Below are 16,432 nucleotides of genomic sequence, written 5' to 3' on the forward strand. Positions count from 1 at the left end.
AAGTATTCTCTTCTGACTATATTGTTTTTTTCCTGATGTTTCCCCAATTCTCCATTAAGGCCTTCAAACCAACTAATTTGTAAAGTCTCTCGTAAAAGTTCCGTGTTGCAAATTAAAACCACAATGAGGTCCAGCGCAGTGGTTCACACCTGTAATCCCAGCACATTGGGAAGCCAAGCCTGGTGGAAGAGTTGACGTCAGGAGTTCCAGATGAGCCTGGTCAACATGGTGAAACCCCATCTCTACTAGAAACACAAAATTAGCCAGACATGGTGGTACATGCCTCTACTCTCAGTTGAGGCAGGAGGATCCCTTGAAACTGGGAGGCAGAGGTTGTAGTGAGCCAGTATTATGCCACTGCACTCCAGCCTGGGTGACGTTAGTGAAACTTTGCCTCAAAAAAAAAAGGCATACATACCTAAAAGAATGCTATTCATCCTTAAAATAAAAGAAAGAAAGCATGTCATTTACAACATTAATGAGCCTAGACGATGTTATACTGAGTGAAATAAAGAGGCTGGGCACGGTCGCTCATGCCTCTAATCTCAGTTCCTTGGGATGCTAAGACAGGTGGAGCACTTGAGCTCAGGAGTTCGACATCAACCTGGGCAACAATGGTGAAACCCCATCTCTAGAAAAAATACAACAATTAGCCAGGTGTGGTGTTGGACACCTGTGGTATTAGCTACTCAGGAGGCTGAGGTAGGAGGATCTCTTGACTGCGGGAGGTGGAGGCCGTGGTGAGCCACGTTTGTGTCAATGTACTCCAGCCTGGGTGACAGAGTGAGACCCTGTCTGGAAAAATGAATACAAACATAATAAAGTTTAAAAGAGCAAGCACAGAAAGACAAATGCTGCATGATCTCACTTCTACGTGGAATCTAAAAAAAATTGAACTCATGCGTGTAGAGAGCAGAATGGTGGTTACCCGAGGCAGGGGCTGAGGAGGAATGGGGGAGATGTTAGTCAAACAATACAAAATTTCAGATAGGAATAGTTCTAGACATCTACTGAACAGCATGACAACTATAGTTAATAAATAAGCATTGTATACTTGAAAATTGCTGTAAGTGTAGATTGTAAACATATTCTCATCACAATAAAATATATATGTGAGGAAATGAGTATGCTAATTAGCTCGATTTTCTCATTCCACAATGTATACATATATGAAGCCATAAACATATATGATCTTTATTTTCAACTTATCATAATAATTTAAAATTTAAATAAATTATGAAAATTAAAAGAAATAACACACAATAAAAAAAGGCTTTTATTTATGAAATCTCCACAAAAGGAGTCTATGTTATAAAGGAAAAGAAAATTCCAGCAACAGTAAAATCAATCAGAAATGCCCTACTTCAGTGCTTTCCTCAGTTTGTGTGACAGAGTGGAAATCCAGTTCTTCACTAAGTCAATGTTCTGGAACAGGGTGTGTTTGTATATAGGTGTGTGGGGGCTCACATATACAAATTAAATTAATGGTAATGTAAGCATTCAAATTATCAGTTTACTTTAGTGAGGTACACAGACAACACATACACACGCACACACACACACGTATAAAATCAGCCACTCCACCAAAACTAGCCACTTAGTGTCTCATCTCTCATTGAAGATTCAAAACGGGAACATGGATTTAGACAGGCGTGATGATTCCTTCTCTCCTGGAGCCCAGTTGGAAGTCGCCTGACTGATTCAGACATTGTAATTGGTTGGTTGTGTGGAAGAATCCACTTTGACTCTCACCATACATACTCCTGGGAAGTCAGGTAGTGCAGCGGACAGAGCAAGGGCTCTGCAGCCAGGCTGCCTGCACCTGACTTGTAGCTAGGATACCTCGGATAAACTACTTAACACTTGTGCTTCAGTTTCCTCATCTGTAAAATGGGGATAAGAACGCTGTCTCTCTCACAACTATTATGAGGACTAACTGGGTTAATAGGTGCAAAGTACCAAGTACATAATAAACGAACCACCAGTGCTCCTTACAATCATGAGCATTTGGCGCAGGTGAAGACGCATGGTTTCTTGAGGTATAAAATTAAGCTTTATTTACCTACCCATTGGGTTGTTCCAAGGGTTAATGATACAGTGTTCACGATTTCCCAATGTAAGCCATTATAAGAAGGAAACATAGTTAACATGAATCGAATACCTACTATGTGCGATTGTTTCAAGGCCTGCCATGTGTTGCTTCATTCATGCCTTCTCGTGACCTTATGATCACGCTTTAAAGATAAAAACGTAGAAGCACAAAAACGTCCTTTGTCCAATATGACAAAGCCAGTAAGTGGTGGAAGTTGAATTTGAAGCCAGATGTGTAATTCCAGAGCCCAAGTGCTTCACCCACCTCAGCGTGGTGCCTCTACAGAAAAACAGGTAAGGGCACATGGAGGAGCAAATGCCTTGCCGTTGTTTTTAAATTCTTTTATTTTTACGATTGAAATTCCTAGAGACATTGATTCTGTGCCAGCCCCCGGGGGTGGGGGAAAGCTCGGGTGGGGGAGGGGAGGTTCCGAAAGCCCCAGAGAAGAGGAAGACGCCCAGCAGGGAAGACTGGCAGGAGGCTGGGGGGCCAGGGGGCTGGCTTTGTTCTCAGAGATCATGGAAGTCCAGGTGGGCTGAGGGAGGCTAGCGGTGGAAAAAAGGACAGAGGTCTGGGATGGGCAGAGGGATGGGGCCAGGCGTGAGGGACCGCGGCAGGGACTCGGGGGCCTGGGAGTGGGGGCTCGGGGCTGGGGGAGGCGATTGGTGGAAGGATAGAGGTCTGGGAGGGGCAGAGGGATGGGGACAGTCGCGAGGGGCCGCGGTAGGTACTCCGGGGGACTGGGAGTCCGGGTCGGGGTTAGTCTTGGCTTTTTGCCCTTTGGGCGGGACTTCTCCTTGATTAGATTGGCACTTCAATCCAATCACACTAAACCCAATTAATTTTCCACCACACCGCAGCTTGGGAACGCCTCAGAGGGTCTGCGGATGGAATCAACTGGAACTCCTGGTTGCTACCCTTGGAGCTAGGTTGCTTTTCCTGAGTTAATTAACCGTCCCTGCCCAGCAGTCCTATCATGGCTACTGGTTCTGAGCTACATAGGAGTAAACTGAGCTTCAGGGAGGTTCGTCAACTTGCTCTGGCCCACACAGCACACCAGGGAGTCAGGATTGGGCCGGCAGTCTGCTGCACGCTGGAGGGCAGGACCTCTCTGGGGTGGCCTTTCCCTGCTCTGTGCACTCCTGCACTGTGGGCAATTTGAGGACAGGAAGTGGACGGCATCCACTTCTCTCCAAGGACATGGCCAACGTTCAACACAGGGGGTCTTCAAAAGGTTCACAGGAAATGGACGTTGTGAAAAATCTCTGCATGGATTTCAGTTGTTTTACACTAAAACAAACTTATACTAACTTGTTATAACCTTTCTGAACCAGATCCTGAGGCACTAAGAAGGATGAGACACCCACTGAAAAGGACTCCTATCAGAGCAACACGAATTCCGCTAAAATGGTAGCAAAAACAAACATCAAATTTACGGTGAAGCTTGGGTGGAGGAATGAAGAATTCATTGATGTTTTATGTAAAGCTTATAAGGAGAGTCCCCAGAAGAAATCAGCTGTTGACGAAGGTACAGCTTGTTTTAAGAAGAGATGAGAAGATGTTGAAGATGAATCCTGCAGTGGCTATGAACACCATTGTGCCCAGATCAGCTTGCACCTGGGAGGCAGAGGATGTAGGGAGCCAACATCATGCCACTGCACTCCTGTCCGGGCGACGGGAGGGAAACTCTGTCAAAAAAAAAAAAAAAAAAAAAAAAAAAAAAAGACATACACATCCAATAGAATGCTATTTAAAAAAAAAAGAAGGGAAACATGTCATTTGTAACATGAATGAGCCTAGATGATGTTATACTGAGTGAAATAAAGCTGAGGCCGGGCACGGTGGCTCATGCCTCTAATCCCGGTTCTTTGGCATGCCAAGACAGGTGGAGCACTTGAGCCCAGGAGTTCGTGATCAACCTGGGCAACATGGAGAAAGCCCATCTCTAGAAAAAATACAACAATTAGCCAGGTGTGGTGTGGACGCCTGTGGTATTAGCTACTCAGGAGGCTGAAGTGGGAGGAACTCTTGACCGCGGGAGGTGGAGGCCATGGTGAGCCGTGTTTGTGTCACTGTACTCCAGCCTGGGTAACAGAGTGAGACCTTGTCTGGAAAGATGAATAAATACGTGACAAAGTTGTAAAGAGCAAGCACAGAAAGACAAATGCTGCATGATCTCACTTCTACGTGGAATCTAACAAAATTGAACTCATGCTTGTAGAGAGCAGAAAGGTGGTTACCAGAGGCAGGGGCCGTGGAGGGACTCGGGAGATGTTAGTCAAACAATACAAAATTTCAGATAGGAATAGTTCTAGAGATCTACTGAACAGCATGACAACTATAGTTAATAACTAAGCATTGTATACTTGAAAACAGCTGTAAGTGTAGATTGTAAACATGTTCTCATCACAATAAAATATGTATATAAGGAAATGAGTATGCTAATTAGCTCCATTTTGTCATTCCACAATGTATACACATATGAAACCTCATGTTGAATGCCATGAACATATATAATTTTTATTTTCAACTTAAAATTAAATTTAAATAAATTATGAAAATTAAAAGAAATAACACACAATAAAAAAAAAAATATTTTATTTTTGAAATCTCCAAAGAAGGAGTCTATGTTATAAAGGAAAAGAAAATTCCAGCAACGGTAAAATCAATCAGAAATGCCCTACTTCAGTGCTTTCCTCAGTTTGTGTGACAGAGTGGAAATCCAGTTCTTCACTAAGTCATTGTTCTGGAACAGGGTGTGTTTGTATATAGGTGTGTGGGGGCTCACATATACAAATTAAATTAGTGGTATTGTAAGCATTCAAACTATCAGTTTACTTTAGTGAGGTACACAGACACACACACACACACACACACACACACACGCACGCACACACACACACACCCACACAAACAAGTGTAAAATCAGCCACTCCACCAAAACTAGCTACATAGTGTCTCATCTCTCATTGAAGATTCAAAATGGGAACATGGATTTAGAGAGGTGTGATGATTCCTTCTCTCCTGGAGCCCAGGTGGAAGTCGCCTGACTGATTCAGACATTGTAATTGGTTGGTTGTGTGGAAGAATCCACTTTGACTCTCACCATACATACTCCTGGGAAGTCAGGTAGTGCAGCGGACAGAGCAAGGGCTCTGCAGCCAGGCGCCTGCACCTGACTTGTAGCTAGGATACCTCGGATAAACTGCTTAACACTTGTGCTTCAGTTTCCTCATCTGTAAAATGGGATAAAACGCTATCTCTCTCACAACTATTATGAGGACTAACTGGGTTAATAGGTGCAAAGTACCAAGTACATAATAAACGAACCACCAGTGCTCCTTACAATCATGAGCATTTGGCGCAGGTGAAGACGCATGGTTTCTTGAGGTATAAAATTAAGCTTTATTTACCTACCCCTTGGGTTGTTCCAAGGGTTAATGATACAGTGTTCACGATTTCCCAATGTAAGCCATTATAAGAAGGAAACATAGTTAACATGAATCGAATACCTACTATGTGCGATTGTTTCAAGGCCTGCCATGTGTTGCTTCATTCATGCCTTCTCGTGACCTTATGATCACGCTTTAAAGATAAAAACGTAGAAGCACAAAAACGTCCCTTGTCCAATATGACAAAGCCAGTAAGTGGTGGAAGTTGAATTTGAAGCCAGATGTGTAATTCCAGAGCCCAAGTGCTTCACCCACCTCAGCGTGGTGCCTCTACAGAAAAACAGGTAAGGGCACATGGAGGAGCAAATGCCTTGCCGTTGTTTTTAAATTCTTTTATTTTTACGATTGAAATTCCTAGAGACATTGATTCTGTGCCAGCCCCCGGGGGTGGGGGAAAGCTCGGGTGGGGGAGGGGAGGTTCCGAAAGCCCCAGAGAAGAGGAAGACGCCCAGCAGGGAAGACTGGCAGGAGGCTGGGGGGCCAGGGGGCTGGCTTTGTTCTCAGAGATCATGGAAGTCCAGGTGGGCTGAGGGAGGCTAGCGGTGGAAAAAAGGACAGAGGTCTGGGATGGGCAGAGGGATGGGGCCAGGCGCGAGGGACCGCGGCAGGGACTCGGGGGCCTGGGAGTGGGGGCTCGGGGCTGGGGGAGGCGATTGGTGGAAGGATAGAGGTCTGGGAGGGGCAGAGGGATGGGGACAGTCGCGAGGGGCCGCGGTAGGTACTCCGGGGGACTGGGAGTCCGGGTCGGGGTTAGTCTTGGCTTTTTGCCCTTTGGGCGGGACTTCTCCTTGATTAGATTGGCACTTCAATCCAATCACACTAAACCCAATTAATTTTCCACCACACCAAAGCAGCTTGGGAACGCCTCAGAGGGTCTGCGGATGGAATCAACTGGAACTCCTGGTTGCTACCCTTGGAGCTAGGTTGCTTTTCCTGAGTTAATTAACCGTCCCTGCCCAGCAGTCCTATCATGGCTACTGGTTCTGAGCTACATAGGAGTAAACTGAGCTCCAGGGAGGTTCGTCAACTTGCTCTGGCCCACACAGCACACCAGGGAGTCAGGATTGGGCCGGCAGTCTGCTGCACGCTGGAGGGCAGGACCTCTCTGGGGTGGCCTTTCCCTGCTCTGTGCACTCCTGCACTGTGGGCAATTTGAGGACAGGAAGTGGACGGCATCCACTTCTCTCCAAGGACATGGCCAACGTTCAACACAGGGGGTCTTCAAAAGGTTCACAGAAAATGGACGTTGTGAAAAATCTCTGCATGGATTTCAGTTGTTTTACACTAAAACAAACTTATACTAACTTGTTATAACCTTTCTGAACCAGATCCACGCTGAGGCACTAAGAAGGATGAGACACCCACTGAAAAGGACTCCTATCAGAGCAACACGAATTCCGCTAAAATGGCAGCAAAAACAAACATCAAATTTACGGTGAAGCTTGGGTGGAGGAATGAAGAATTCATTGATGTTTTATGTAAAGCTTATAAGGAGAGTCCCCCGAAGAAATCAGCTGTTGACGAAGGTACAGCTTGTTTTAAGAAGAGATGAGAAGATGTTGAAGATGAATCCTGCAGTGGCTATGAACACCATTGTGCCCAGATCAGCTTGCACCTGGGAGGCAGAGGATGTAGTGAGCCAACATCATGCCACTTCACTCCTGTCCGGGCGACGGGAGGGAAACTCTGGCAAAAAAAAAAAAAAAAAAAAAAAAAGACATACACATCCAATAGAATGCTATTTAAAAATAAAAGAAGGGAAACATGTCATTTGTAACATGAATGAGCCTAGACGATGTTATACTGAGTGAAATAAAGCCGAGGCCGGGCACGGTGGCTCATGCCTCTAATCCCGGTTCTTTGGCATGCCAAGACAGGTGGAGCACTTGAGCCCAGGAGTTCGTGATCAACCTGGGCAACATGGAGAAAGCCCATCTCTAGAAAAAATACAACAATTAGCCAGGTGTGGTGTGGACGCCTGTGGTATTAGCTACTCAGGAGGCTGAAGTGGGAAGATCTCTTGACCGCGGGAGGTGGAGGCCATGGTGAGCCGTGTTTGTGTCACTGTACTCCAGCCTGGGTAACAGAGTGAGACCTTGTCTGGAAAGATGAATAAATACGTGACAAAGTTGTAAAGAGCAAGCACAGAAAGACAAATGCTGCATGATCTCACTTCTACGTGGAATCTAACAAAATTGAACTCATGCTTGTAGAGGGCAGAAAGGTGGTTACCAGAGGCAGGGGCCGTGGAGGGACTCGGGAGATGTTAGTCAAACAATACAAAATTTCAGATAGGAATAGTTCTAGAGATCTACTGAACAGCATGACAACTATAGTTAATAACTAAGCATTGTATACTTGAAAACAGCTGTAAGTGTAGATTGTAAACATGTTCTCATCACAATAAAATATGTATATAAGGAAATGAGTATGCTAATTAGCTCCATTTTGTCATTCCACAATGTATACATATATGAAACCTCATGTTGAATGCCATGAACATATATAATTTTTATTTTCAACTTAAAATTAAATTTAAATAAATTATGAAAATTAAAAGAAATAACACACAATAAAAAAAAAATATTTTATTTTTGAAATCTCCAAAGAAGGAGTCTATGTTATAAAGGAAAAGAAAATTCCAGCAACGGTAAAATCAATCAGAAATGCCCTACTTCAGTGCTTTCCTCAGTTTGTGTGACAGAGTGGAAATCCAGTTCTTCACTAAGTCATTGTTCTGGAACAGGGTGTGTTTGTATATAGGTGTGTGGGGGCTCACATATACAAATTAAATTAATGGTACTGTAAGCATTCAAACTATCAGTTTACTTTAGTGAGGTACACACACACACACACACACACACACGCACGCACGCACACACACACACCCCCACACAAACACGTGTAAGTGTAGATTGTAAACATGTTCTCATCACAATGAAATATGTATGTGAGGAAATGAGTATGCTAATTAGCTCCATTTTGTCATTCCACAACGTATACATATATGAAACCTCATGTTGAACGACATGAACATATAATTTTTATTTTCAACTTAAAATTAAAATTTAAAGTTTAAATAAATTACGAAAATTAAAAGAATTATCGCACAATAAAAAAAAAAAGACTTTATTTATGGAATCTCCACAGAAGGAGTCTATGTTGTAAAGGAAAATTCCAGCAATGGTAAAATCAATCAGAAATGCCCTACTTCAGTGCTTTCCTCAATTTGTGTGACAGAGTGGAAATCCCGTTCTTCACTAAGTCATTGTTCTGGATCAGGGTGTGTTTGTATACAGGTGTGTTGGGGCTCACATATACAAATTAAATTAATGGTACTGTAAGCATTCAAACTATCAGTTTACTTTTGTTAGGTGCACATACACACACACACACACACACACGCACGCGCACACACACACACCCACACAAACAAGTGTAAAATCAGCCACTCCACCAAAACTAGCTACATAGTGTCTCATCTCTCATTGAAGATTCAAAATGGGAACATGGATTTAGACAGGCGTGATGATTCCTTCTCTCCTGGAGCCCAGTTGGAAGTCGCCTGACTGATTCAGACATTGTAATTGGTTGGTTGTGTGGAAGAATCCACTTTGACTCTCACCATACATACTCCTGGGAAGTCAGGTAGTGCAGCGGACAGAGCAAGGGCTCTGCAGCCAGGCGCCTGCACCTGACTTGTAGCTAGGATACCTCGGATAAACTGCTTAACACTTGTGCTTCAGTTTCCTCATCTGTAAAATGGGATAAAACGCTATCTCTCTCACAACTATTATGAGGACTAACTGGGTTAATAGGTGCAAAGTACCAAGTACATAATAAACGAACCACCAGTGCTCCTTACAATCATGAGCATTTGGCGCAGGTGAAGACGCATGGTCTCTTGAGGTATAAAATTAAGCTTTATTTACCTACCCATTGGGTTGTTCCAAGGGTTAATGATACAGTGTTCACGATTTCCCAATGTAAGCCATTATAAGAAGGAAACATAGTTAACATGAATCGAATACCTACTATGTGCGATTGTTTCAAGGCCTGCCATGTGTTGCTTCATTCATGCCTTCTCGTGACCTTATGATCACGCTTTAAAGATAAAAACGTAGAAGCACAAAAACGTCCTTTGTCCAATATGACAAAGCCAGTAAGTGGTGGAAGTTGAATTTGAAGCCAGATGTGTAATTCCAGAGCCCAAGTGCTTCACCCACCTCAGCGTGGTGCCTCTACAGAAAAACAGGTAAGGGCACATGGAGGAGCAAATGCCTTGCCGTTGTTTTTAAATTCTTTTATTTTTACGATTGAAATTCCTAGAGACATTGATTCTGTGCCAGCCCCCGGGGGTGGGGGAAAGCTCGGGTGGGGGAGGGGAGGTTCCGAAAGCCCCAGAGAAGAGGAAGACGCCCAGCAGGGAAGACTGGCAGGAGGCTGGGGGGCCAGGGGGCTGGCTTTGTTCTCAGAGACCAAGGAAGTCCAGGTGGGCTGAGGGAGGTTAGCGGTGGAAGAAGGACAGAGGTCTGGGATGGGCAGAGGGATGGAGACAGTCGCGAGGGACCCCGGCAGGGACTCGGGGGCCTGGGAGTGGGGGCTCGGGGCTGGGGGAGGCGATTGGTGGAAGGATAGAGGTCTGGGAGGGGCAGAGGGATGGGGACAGTCGCGAGGGGCCGCGCGGGGGACTGGAAGTCGGGGTCGGGGTTAGTCTTGGCTTTTTGCCCTCTCCTGCAAAACCGGCTGCTTCGGTTTCTGTCGGTTTGCGGCCAGGTGGACTGGGTTAGCTCTCGGGAGCGATCGCAGTTGTGGAAGAGGCCTGGGTCTGAGGACAGGCCAGGGCGGCGGGAGAGGCGGACGGGTGGCCTCGCTGGATCCCAGCGCGCTCTCGGACTTTCCACATCACCAGCTGCAGGCAGGCGTTTGCGTCCTGGCAGGAGTCGTGCCCGTCCTGGCTGTCCTGGATGATCTGTCCGAGGTAGTCGGCCGTGAGATTCCTTAGGGAGCGCTTGTAGGGGAAACCCCGGTAGTGCGGGAAGAGCACCGCCGTGTCCACCACGGTGCTGTGGATCAGCTTCAGGGCCAGCAGGTCGCTCTCCAGGCTGTGCCCGATGAGGATGGTTTGGGCGCTGAAAAAGCTCAGCAGGATGGCTTGGACTTTCGGCAACGTGATGCTGGTCTGGGCGACGTCGGCCTCGGTCACGCCGGAAAACCTGGTGTTGTAGTCCACGATCTCGTTGTCGGGCTTGACGAAGGTGTCGTACACCACCCGCATGTCGGCGTCCACCACGGTGACACGGGTCAGCTCTAGGCCGTGCGTGGTGTAGCACATCTCACAGTCCAAGGCGTAGATGCCGGGATAAGCGTCTCTGGAAAACTCTTTCTTGAAGGTCTTCACGAAGCCATCCAGGCTCTCCTTGCGGCCGTCCCGCACGTGCTGCTTTGCCACCTGGCAGCCCACGGAGCCAGGAGCGGCTGCACAGCAGGTGTACTGGGTAAGCCGGCCTCCGGCCACTTGGCTGGAGCGGACCCTCCCCCAGTGGTAGTAACACACCTGGTCGCGTACACAGCGGCCCGAAGGCGACACCAGGTACTCGGTGCCACAGCGGCAGCAGACCCTGCGGGAGGAGTCGCCTGGCCCCTTCCCCTGGGCAGTGAAGAGGACGGCGCCTCTGGGCCGCTCGGGGTGCGGGAAGGGGTAGCCGTTCTCCTTGAGCTGCTCCCGAGTGAGCAGGAAGTCCTGGAGGCGGCTGTACAGAGCGGCCCTGCTGAGGCCGGGCATGGAGCTGGGGGTCAGGCCCTTCAGTCTCTTGAGGGCGTTCAGCACCACATTCAGGTAGACGTTCTTGTTGGGGCTGCGGTCGTGGGCCACCTTCTCCTCGTTCAGCGCCTTCTCCTTCGCCTCCTGCTCGGAGGCGCAGAACTGGAGACACTCTTTGGTGAGCAGTTGGAGATAGCCTCGGCGGATGACGGTGGGGACTCGGCACCCAGACTTTCGGAGGAGGATGGGTTTCTTCAGACTCCGTAAGGATGGACGATGGGCGATTCGCTTAGAGCTGTCGGTGGTGGAGGTCCTGTATGCCATCCCTGACCTGTTGTGCGTCTTCCATGGCTGTGTGCCGACCTTGGAGCCATCGGAGCGTTGGTGGCTGCTGGCCACCAGGGTTCTCTTGGCATCTGTGGGACCTGTGTCCAAGCAAGGGCTGGGAAAGTGGGCGATCCTCTTCCTCTCCCTGGGGGCTGAGATGCGGACTGCGGGGGGCCTCTCTGTCAGCCTTGGGGCGGCTGGCAGCCGGCAGGCCGATGCCCTCTGCGCAGGGAAGTACCACGCCTCCGTCACCATCTTGGGCCACTCTGGGGCCACGGCCGGACCGCTATTCTGAGGCTCCGCCTGGATCCCCACAAGCGCTGAGGCCTGGTTGTACATCTGGGGCACCCAGAGCCCGAAGTTCCGGGCAGGCTGATGAGAGGGCAGTGGGAGCTCTAGAGCCTCGAGGGCCAGCTCCTCGGCCACCTTCTTAGCTTCGGGATATCCGGGTGGGAACCAGCAAGGAGCTGTGGCTCTCAACATCTTGCTGCCTTCTGGAGCACTGGCCTGGCTCTGCTGCTCTGCGGACTCGCGGGCTTCAGTGAGTGCCGCGGGCCGCCGCGCCTCGCCTTTATATAGGCACAGGGCAGAGTGGGCGGGACTTCTCCTTGATTAGATTGGCACTTCAATCCAATCACACTAAACCCAATTAATATTCCACCACACCGCAGCTTGGGAACGCCTCAGAGGGTCTGCGGATGGAATCAACTGGAACTCCTGGTTGCTACCCTTGGAGCTAGGTTGCTTTTCCTGAGTTAATTAACCGTCCCTGCCCAGCAGTCCTATCATGGCTACTGGTTCTGAGCTACAGAGGAGTAAACTGAGCTTCAGGGAGGTTCGTCAGCTTGCTCTGGCCCACACAGCACACCAGGGAGTCAGGATTGGGCCGGCAGTCTGCTGCACGTTGGAGGGCAGGACCTCACTGGGGTGGCCTTTCCCTGCTCTGTGCACTCCTGCACTGTGGGCAATTTGAGGACAGGAAGTGGACGGCATCCACTTCTCTCCAAGGACATGGCCAACGTTCAACACAGGGGGTCTTCAAAAGGTTCACAGAAAATGGACGTTGTGAAAAATCTCTGCATGGATTTCAGTTGTTTTACACTAAAACAAACTTATACTAACTTGTTATAACCTTTCTGAACCAGATCCACTCTGAGGCACTAAGAAGGATGAGACACCCACTGAAAAGGACTCCTATCAGAGCAACACGAATTCCGCTAACATGGCAGCAAAAACAAACATCAAATTTACGGTGAAGCTTGGGTGGAGGAATGAAGAATTCATTGATGTTTTATGTAAAGCTTATAAGGAGAGTCCCCCGAAGAAATCAGCTGTTGACGAAGGTACAGCTTGTTTTAAGAAGAGATGAGAAGATGTTGAAGATGAATCCTGCAGTGGCTATGAACACCATTGTGCCCAGATCAGCTTGCACCTGGGAGGCAGAGGATGTAGTGAGCCAACATCATGCCACTGCACTCCTGTCCGGGCGACGGGAGGGAAACTCTGTCAAAAAAAAAAAAAAAAAAAAAAAAAAAAAAAAAGACATACACATCCAATAGAATGCTATTTAAAAAAAAAGAAGGGAAACACGTCATTTGTAACATGAATGAGCCTAGATGATGTTATACTGAGTGAAATAAAGCCGAGGCCGGGCACGGTGGCTCATGCCTCTAATCCCGGTTCTTTGGCATGCCAAGACAGGTGGAGCACTTGAGCCCAGGAGTTGGCGATCAACCTGGGCAACATGGAGGAAGCCCATCTCTAGAAAAAATACAACAATTAGCCAGGTGTGGTGTGGACGCCTGTGGTATTAGCTACTCAGGAGGCTGAAGTGGGAGGAACTCTTGACCGCGGGAGGTGGAGGCCATGGTGAGCCGTGTTTGTGTCACTGTACTCCAGCCTGGGTGATAGAGTGAGACCCCCTCTGGAAAGATGAATAAATACGTGACAAAGTTGTAAAGAGCAAAGACAGAAAGACAAATGCTGCATGATCTCACTTCTACGTGGAATCTAACAAAATTGAACTCATGCTTGTAGAGAGCAGCAAGGTGGTTACCAGAGGCAGGGGCCGTGGAGGGACTCGGGAGATGTTAGTCAAACAATACAAAATTTCAGATAGGAATAGTTCTAGAGATCTACTGAACAGCATGACAACTATAGTTAATAACTAAGCATTGTATACTTGAAAACAGCTGTAAGTGTAGATTGTAAACATGTTCTCATCACAATGAAATATGTATGTGAGAAAATGAGTATGCTAATTAGCTCCATTTTGTCATTCCACAATGTATACATATATGAAACCTCATGTTGAATGCCATGAACATATATAATTTTTATTTTCAACTTAAAATTAAATTTAAATAAATTATGAAAATTAAAAGAAATAACACACAATAAAAAAAACAATATTTTATTTTTGAAATCTCCAAAGAAGGAGTCTATGTTATAAAGGAAAAGAAAATTCCAGCAACGGTAAAATCAATCAGAAATGCCCTACTTCAGTGCTTTCCTCAGTTTGTGTGACAGAGTGGAAATCCAGTTCTTCACTAAGTCATTGTTCTGGAACAGGGTGTGTTTGTATATAGGTGTGGGGGGCTCACATATACAAATTAAATTAGTGGTATTGTAAGCATTCAAACTATCAGTTTACTTTAGTGAGGTACACAGACACACACACACACACACACACACACGCACACACACACACACACACACCCACACAAACAAGTGTAAAATCAGCCACTCCACCAAAACTAGCTACATAGTGTCTCATCTCTCATTGAAGATTCAAAATGGGAACATGGATTTTAGAGAGGTGTGATGATTCCTTCTCTCCTGGAGCCCAGGTGGAAGTCGCCTGACTGATTCAGACATTGTAATTGGTTGGTTGTGTGGAAGAATCCACTTTGACTCTCACCATACATACTCCTGGGAAGTCAGGTAGTGCAGCGGACAGAGCAAGGGCTCTGCAGCCAGGCGCCTGCACCTGACTTGTAGCTAGGATACCTCGGATAAACTGCTTAACACTTGTGCTTCAGTTTCCTCATCTGTAAAATGGGATAAAACGCTATCTCTCTCACAACTATTATGAGGACTAACTGGGTTAATAGGTGCAAAGTACCAAGTACATAATAAACGAACCACCAGTGCTCCTTACAATCATGAGCATTTGGCGCAGGTGAAGACGCATGGTTTCTTGAGGTATAAAATTAAGCTTTATTTACCTACCCCTTGGGTTGTTCCAAGGGTTAATGATACAGTGTTCACGATTTCCCAATGTAAGCCATTATAAGAAGGAAACATAGTTAACATGAATCGAATACCTACTATGTGCGATTGTTTCAAGGCCTGCCATGTGTTGCTTCATTCATGCCTTCTCGTGACCTTATGATCACGCTTTAAAGATAAAAACGTAGAAGCACAAAAACGTCCCTTGTCCAATATGACAAAGCCAGTAAGTGGTGGAAGTTGAATTTGAAGCCAGATGTGTAATTCCAGAGCCCAAGTGCTTCACCCACCTCAGCGTGGTGCCTCTACAGAAAAACAGGTAAGGGCACATGGAGGAGCAAATGCCTTGCCGTTGTTTTTAAATTCTTTTATTTTTACGATTGAAATTCCTAGAGACATTGATTCTGTGCCAGCCCCCGGGGGGGGGGGAAAGCGCGGGGGGGGGGGCGGGGAGGTTCCGAAAGCCCCAGAGAAGAGGAAGACGCCCAGCAGGGAAGACTGGCAGGAGGCTGGGGGGCCAGGGGGCTGGCTTTGTTCTCAGAGATCATGGAAGTCCAGGTGGGCTGAGGGAGGCTAGCGGTGGAAAAAAGGACAGAGGTCTGGGATGGGCAGAGGGATGGGGCCAGGCGCGAGGGACCGCGGCAGGGACTCGGGGGCCTGGGAGTGGGGGCTCGGGGCTGGGGGAGGCGATTGGTGGAAGGATAGAGGTCTGGGAGGGGCAGAGGGATGGGGACAGTCGCGAGGGGCCGCGGTAGGTACTCCGGGGGACTGGGAGTCCGGGTCGGGGTTAGTCTTGGCTTTTTGCCCTTTGGGCGGGACTTCTCCTTGATTAGATTGGCACTTCAATCCAATCACACTAAACCCAATTAATTTTCCACCACACCAAAGCAGCTTGGGAACGCCTCAGAGGGTCTGCGGATGGAATCAACTGGAACTCCTGGTTGCTACCCTTGGAGCTAGGTTGCTTTTCCTGAGTTAATTAACCGTCCCTGCCCAGCAGTCCTATCATGGCTACTGGTTCTGAGCTACATAGGAGTAAACTGAGCTCCAGGGAGGTTCGTCAACTTGCTCTGGCCCACACAGCACACCAGGGAGTCAGGATTGGGCCGGCAGTCTGCTGCACGCTGGAGGGCAGGACCTCTCTGGGGTGGCCTTTCCCTGCTCTGTGCACTCCTGCACTGTGGGCAATTTGAGGACAGGAAGTGGACGGCATCCACTTCTCTCCAAGGACATGGCCAACGTTCAACACAGGGGGTCTTCAAAAGGTTCACAGGAAATGGACGTTGTGAAAAATCTCTGCATGGATTTCAGTTGTTTTACACTAAAACAAACTTATACTAACTTGTTATAACCTTTCTGAACCAGATCCACGCTGAGGCACTAAGAAGGATGAGACACCCACTGAAAAGGACTCCTATCAGAGCAACACGAATTCCGCTAAAATGGCAGCAAAAACAAACATCAAATTTACGGTGAAGCTTGGGTGGAGGAATGAAGAATTCATTGATGTTTTATGTAAAGCTTATAAGGAGAGTCCCCCGAAGAAATCAGCTGTTGACGAAGGTA

At 47.4% G+C, this 16,432-nt stretch overlaps 2 protein-coding genes across 3 annotated transcripts in view; one reads left to right on the forward strand and one right to left on the reverse strand.

Annotated features, from left to right (window-relative positions):
- The window catches only part of RBIS (ribosomal biogenesis factor), an 872,964-nt gene that overhangs the window by 461,780 nt on the left and 394,752 nt on the right, over positions 1-16,432 (forward strand). The window lies entirely within an intron of this gene.
- Positions 3,122-12,152, reverse strand: LOC126960663 (exonuclease GOR-like). Its single transcript, XM_050800320.1, is given in 4 exon segments — positions 3,122-3,317; positions 6,101-6,287; positions 6,290-6,325; positions 10,288-12,152. Coding segments are annotated over 4 exon segments (2,250 nt in total). The 5' UTR covers positions 12,119-12,152.

Source organism: Macaca thibetana, chromosome 8, assembly GCF_024542745.1.
Source record: "Macaca thibetana thibetana isolate TM-01 chromosome 8, ASM2454274v1, whole genome shotgun sequence".
Classification (NCBI taxonomy): Eukaryota; Metazoa; Chordata; class Mammalia; order Primates; family Cercopithecidae; genus Macaca; species Macaca thibetana.